This window comes from Gekko japonicus, unplaced genomic scaffold (assembly GCF_001447785.1).
Source record: "Gekko japonicus isolate JY-2015 unplaced genomic scaffold, Gekko_japonicus_V1.1 scaffold6496, whole genome shotgun sequence".
Taxonomy (NCBI): Eukaryota; Metazoa; Chordata; class Lepidosauria; order Squamata; family Gekkonidae; genus Gekko; species Gekko japonicus.
The window spans coordinates 1-5,878 of NW_015163278.1; the positions used below are offsets into that span (position 1 = coordinate 1).

The 5,878-nt window shown below is 48.7% G+C and overlaps 1 protein-coding gene across 1 annotated transcript in view; it reads left to right on the plus strand.

Moving 5' to 3' along the window:
- Nucleotides 1-53: 53 nt before the first annotated feature.
- LOC107106999 (sialic acid-binding Ig-like lectin 5) overlaps nt 54-5,878 on the plus strand; it is a gene marked incomplete at its 5' end in the record, with an annotated part of 16,555 nt that continues 10,730 nt past the window's right edge. The window contains 3 exons of the mRNA XM_015407214.1: nt 54-269; nt 389-442; nt 1,874-2,140. Coding sequence (XP_015262700.1) covers nt 54-269; nt 389-442; nt 1,874-2,140 — 537 coding nt within the window. The remainder of the gene's footprint in view (nt 270-388; nt 443-1,873; nt 2,141-5,878) is intronic.

Sequence of the window (5,878 nt, forward strand, 5' to 3'; positions counted from 1 at the left end):
CCCATCTGCAGTACTTCTTGGGAAGGAAGCTGTTTATACCTGTTCGGCACTAGGGCCCTGCGTTAAGATTGAGGCCACATTCTCATGGTACTATCATCGGAAAGGATATAGAACAACTGAGTGGAGTCAACAGCACAGCAACGGCAGCTGGATTTATGGGTCCAACTTCACCTTCACACCCTCCCTAGATGATCAGGACAAATCGATCACCTGCTGGGTCCGTTACCCTCTTAACTGGGTTAAGAACACCATCTCCGTTGATATCGCTGGTGAGTAGCTGCCTTCACTTTATACTGACTTCCTTCCCCCAGGGACTGTCACCATCTCCCCTTTCCTTTTACCTTGGGTTCCCCTTCAGATGTTCTTACCACGCTCTTGGTTATTTCAGATCCACCCAAGACTGTCGAAATCTCCACAAATGCTACAGATCGCAGTCATCTTGGTGAGATACAAAGTCTAAAAAACACTGGAGTGTCCTTACTTATCACTCCCCCCCCTCCCGCCCCCGTGCCAAAGACTTAACAATTCCCAGGTCTTGTCAAGACACCATTAGGAATTCATTGGCCAGCTAACCCCTACCCAAGTGTCTCAAAGTCACAAGTGTACAGTTGGAAAGTCAGAATGGAGCTGACCAGCAGAGGAGGATGTTTCAGTCAGCTTACATAGGGAGAGGGACCACCTAGGCTAAGGGCAACCATTTTGTCCACTACAGCAGCCGTTCCAAGCACACACAGTCCCAAATCCACAAAAGCTGTCATTGTTCCCAATGCATTCACTTTGGGGTTTGAGATACTTCAAGTTCATATGCTGAAACTCAAGATGTAGGCATGGTTCACAAATGAAGAAGAGAGAGGCAGCCAAGTTTGAGATGGAGTAGGGAAATTCCTGGACATTTGTGGGTGGGGCCTGGGAAGAGAGGGGAGGACCTCAGTGGGATGCAATACCATAGAGTACACCCTCCAAACCTGCCATGTCCTCCAGGGGAAGTGAACTCTGTGGTCTGGGGATCAGCTGTAATTCTGGGAGAACCCCAGTCCCCACCTGGAGGCTGGCAACCCTAGATCTCAGGTGGTAGAATGGACAGCACCACTTCAGACTCGGGGGGGGATGTGTGTGTAGATTCTAGCATTCAGTGTTCCTTTGCATTAAAATAAGAAATCTTCTATGCAAAGAGAAAATTAGTATACCCCAGGAAAAAAGTTCTGCCTCCTGTTTCTGTGCTTGCTTTGCTGGTTTCCTGCTTGCGGGGAATTTTTAATATGGGGAGGCATTTCAAAACATGCTCCTCCCCCCTCAGCCTGACATGGCACATCCCATTCTTCTACAGGGGTATTTTACTGGCTTGTTTTCCTCTTCATCCTCCTGCATGCATGAAGCAGGCCTTAGAATGAGGAAACCTTGTGCCAGATTCTGTCTTGGCTGCCGTCTTCTTAGTGCAAACCTAAGCGGAGCCACACATTCCTAAATCTCTTAAAGCTCTTAAATTCAAATGTTTGATTATTGTATTTTATGTCTGATTAAACTCTACGCTGGTCTAAAGACTGTAATAAACAAACAAACAAATATTCCTAAATCAACTGAAATCAGCAGACGTAGGGTGCCCAACCTCTGGGTGGGCCTGAAGATCTCCCAGAATTACAATGGATCGTCAGGCAACAGAGATCAGCTCCCCTGCAGGAAATGGCAGCTTTGGAGGGTAAACCCCATGACAACATATCCCCTCTGACTTCTCTCCCTCCCCACCCCAAACTCCTCCTTCCCCAGGTCTTGGATTCCAAATCTCCAAGAATGTCCTAACCCGATTTGGCAATCCTGTGTCAGTGATGGGAACCACAGGCCAATCCTCTCTAACCCAGACCCTTTCCTCTTTCAGCTTTGTGCTCACCGGAAGCCGAGGGGGGTCCAGATCCAGTGGTGGTCCAAGAAGGTGAAAGCATCAGCCTGAGCTGTAATGCAGAGAGCAGACCCCAACCCACCCTGAGCTGGAGGAAGGGGAACGAGACCCTGAAGAGCACCAGGCAGGGCAAGGAGTGCGTTCTCTTGCTATCCAATGTCAGACCCGAGGATGCCGGGGAGTACCAGTGCTGGGCAGAGACTCCAGAAGGCTCAGCCAATAAGACCCTGCGGCTGTGTGTGCTGTGTAAGAATTGAGGGTTTTGGGGAAAGGACGGGCAGGCTGTACCGGAGGGTATTCATCATAGATTGAGAGCCTTGACCTGCAAAAGCATCAGCAACCATGCCTATTTGTTTTTTTTAAAAGTAGGTAACAGAGACCTTCTTTTCCCAAGCACAAATGCCACTGTTAGAACCTCTGGAACTCTGCACAGCTGTGCACCTAAGCACGACAATAGAGAGGCTTGGATGCTGCCAGAAACCTCAGCAGACAGAAGGATTTCCCTCAACGCAGCCTAACTTCTCCATCTCCCCTTCCTCCTGGGGCAGCCCAATATATCCCCCAAATGTGGTTCTGGGGGGAACAGTGGGCCCCCAAAACAGCATGGAGGAAGCTGGAGTTTTGCCACAGGAAGGGGGGAACTGGGGGAAATGGGCTGTCATGGAAATGAGTAGTAGGATGCAACCCAGTGAATAAGGCAGAACTCATCATCTTGACCACGACTTCAGGAGTCATGTGACAATCTTATACTTCAAAGAACTTCCTGTGAGGCTAGTTTATTATAGCATAAATATGTTCCCATGTAGTGAGAGCATAGATATGAGGCCCTGAAAGTTCTGTGTGAAATCTGGGTGGTCAACCATGTTTGTCTGAAGCAGTAGAGCAAATCTAGAGTCCGGTGGCACCTTTAAGACCAACAAAGTTTTATTCAGGGTACGAGCTTTCATGTACATGCACACTTTTTCAAATACATTTGAATGGTAGGTAGGGTTCAAACTTATAGACAGGGAAATTGACATGCCTGGGAGGAGAGAATGGGGATTCTCAGTTTGCTTCCCACAATTAGAAAAGACACCTTTCGATATTTATCTGCTATTTTGACATATTTATTGCTTTACAGCTGTTGACCTCATAACCTTAGCTTGTTATTTTTGACTTTGAGTACCTTAAACACCATCATGTTACATGTTAATTTCTGTATATATAAGTTTGAACCTTACCTTCCATTCCAGTGTATTTGAAAAAGTGTGCACACACATGAAAGCTCATACCTTGAATAAACCTTTGTCGGCCTTAAAGGTGCCACACTGGATTCTAAATGTGTGAAATCAGTCATCATTCCTCTCTTTCCTCACACGAGGCCACATTTATGCAACCTTGGATCAAAGTAGACTGATGGGGCTTTGTGATCTCTCGGCAAAAGAACAAAAGAGTGGGGATGGGGTCGGGGAGGCTAGCCATTGCTATTCCCAGGGCTTTTTTGGTAGGAAAAGCCCAGAAGGAACTCATTAGCACAACAGGCCACACCCAACAGCAGAAACTCATTAGCATATTAGGCCACACCCCCTCTGATTGGGCCGGCTAGGATCCTACTGGCCCATTATCTTTAGGCCTGAAGCTTGAGGTTTTGTCAGGGCTGGATACACTACAGCAACCTTGGATCAAAGTAAACTGATGGGGCTTTGTGATCTCTCGACAAAGGAACAAAAGAGTGGGGATGGGGTTGGGGGGAGCCATTGCTATTCCCAGTATCTCTGGGAATCGATGTTCACATACAATGTGAGGGGAATCTTTAGAACAGAAGTATAGGGGAGCCAAGAGCCAATATTGGATTCCCAGCATCTCTGGGAATCGATGTTCACATACAGTGTGAGGGGAATCTTTAGAACAGAAGGTATAGGGGAGCCAAGAGCCAATATTGGATTAGGAAAGGAGGAACTTAAGTTTAAATCTTACTCAATGACCTTGGGCCAGTCTCTTTCTCTCTGTGTCTGTCTGTCTGTCTCTCTCTCTGCATAACCTTCCTCACAGGGCTATTGTGAAGCTAAGATGGAGAAAGAGTGGACCACACATAGTGCTCAGAGCTCACTGGAGGCTGGGTGGGATACAAATTCAATAAACAGATGAGCCGTCTCTCCTCCCCACAATCCATCATTGATTCAAGCACTTTTCTCCCAGCCTGGCTCCTGAGAGAACAACTGCCCACCAGAGCCGAGCACTGACTCATGCCTTCTTTAGAGGGAGGGCAAGAAGGGGTGGCTCAGTGCTTGGCTCTCGTGGCCCTTTCTTACATGCCCAGAGTGATGCCGATCGCCACTTTGGGGTCAGGAAGGAATTTTCCTCCAGGACAGATGGGTCCAGGGAACCTGGAGGTTTTTTTGTTTTCCTCCGGGCATATAGCAGGAGTCTCTGGGGGAGGGGGGGAGGGAGGTGTGAATTTCCTGCATTGTGCAGGGGGTTGGACTAGATGACCCTGGATGTCCCCGCCAGTTCTATGTTTCTACCTCAGAGTGCCCCTAGACAGGGGGAAAGGAGCAGCGACCCAGAGACAGCCGAGACTTTCTTTTCACATCCAGCCCAAAGCTTGGGTTACTTGGTGCCCTGTAAAGACGTCCTTTGTCACTTTTTGCTCAGTAGTTCCTCTTCCATTCCTTAGATATGCTACTATTGCAACATACAGGGGGCCCATGACTCCTCAGCATATCAGCAGGGCTGAAGAGCAGACACTTTGATAGCTGGTCTGGTATCCTAAGACTCCTTCTTCCTCTTCCTCCTCCTCCTCTTCTCCCTCTTCTTCTCCTCCTCCTCCCTCCTTCCTCCTTCTTCTCTTCCTCTTCCTCTTCCTCCTCCTCTTCTCCCTCTTCTTCTCCTCCTCCTCCCTCCTTCCTCCTCCTCCTTCTGCATGTTCTTGCTCCTCATGATATAAGTAATAAAATAAAAATCCATCAACACTCATTGAAATGCCCTGACCTGGATAACCCAGGCAAGCCCAATCTCGTCAGATCTCAGAAGCTAAGCAGGGTCGATTCTGGCAAGTACTTGGATGGGAGACCTCCAAGGAATACCAGAGCTGGGAGGCGGGGGCATGCTTCATTCAGCCACCTCTCTGAATATCCTCCAGGCCCCCAGTAGGGGTCAGTCACCAGAGGTTGCCATGACGTCCAGGTGCACACATGCACAAATGAAAAATACAAAACAAAACGAAAAAGAGAACACCCATTGAAATAACGTTCACAAGCTGGATAGGCGCTGAAAAAATTGCACAGCGGTTAACTTTCAAAAATGATTGCAACTGGGGAGCAGGATCTGGATCTTCCTAGAAAGCAGGAAACAAATGCCCACAGCCTTGAACCCGGTCTGAACACTACTGTGAGACAATATTACAGCGCCAAAACAGAGTGTTACGAAACTTCTATGTGCATTGCAAATATCAGGCAAGGGGGAAAGGATATCTTGGCGAGTCCTTGCTGACCCTAAATCCCCAGGAGAGTGTAAGGATGCCCTCGCTCACAGGCAAGCATGCACCACAATGTTCATCACTAGACAGGCTCTTCTCTCATTCCATGTCAATGTGTCTGTTCCAGATCCACCCAGGACAGTGACGATCAGTGTCTCCCAAGCTTATAGGAGAGGCCGAGCACTAATCCAAGGTATCCGGGAGCAATTAGGGTGCAGAGAACAACCTATGGGGACCTTTCTCTGCTGGAGGATGCTGGTTCCGAGGGGCTGCTACTCTTTCACAGGGTGACCGGCCACCTTTGCTGTGTTCGCAGATCCCCACACACATGTGGCAAATGGCTCCCAGCTGACGGCTCAGGAAGGCGACTCGTTACAGCTACTCTGCACGGCCCAAAGCATCCCTCCCTCTGAGACGCGTTGGGTCAAGGGGAGCAGGACTTTGGAGCACCACGGCCCCTCTCCAGACACCTGGCTGGAATTGACCAATTTAACAGTCAAGGATGTGGGCCAATATGCATGCCAGGT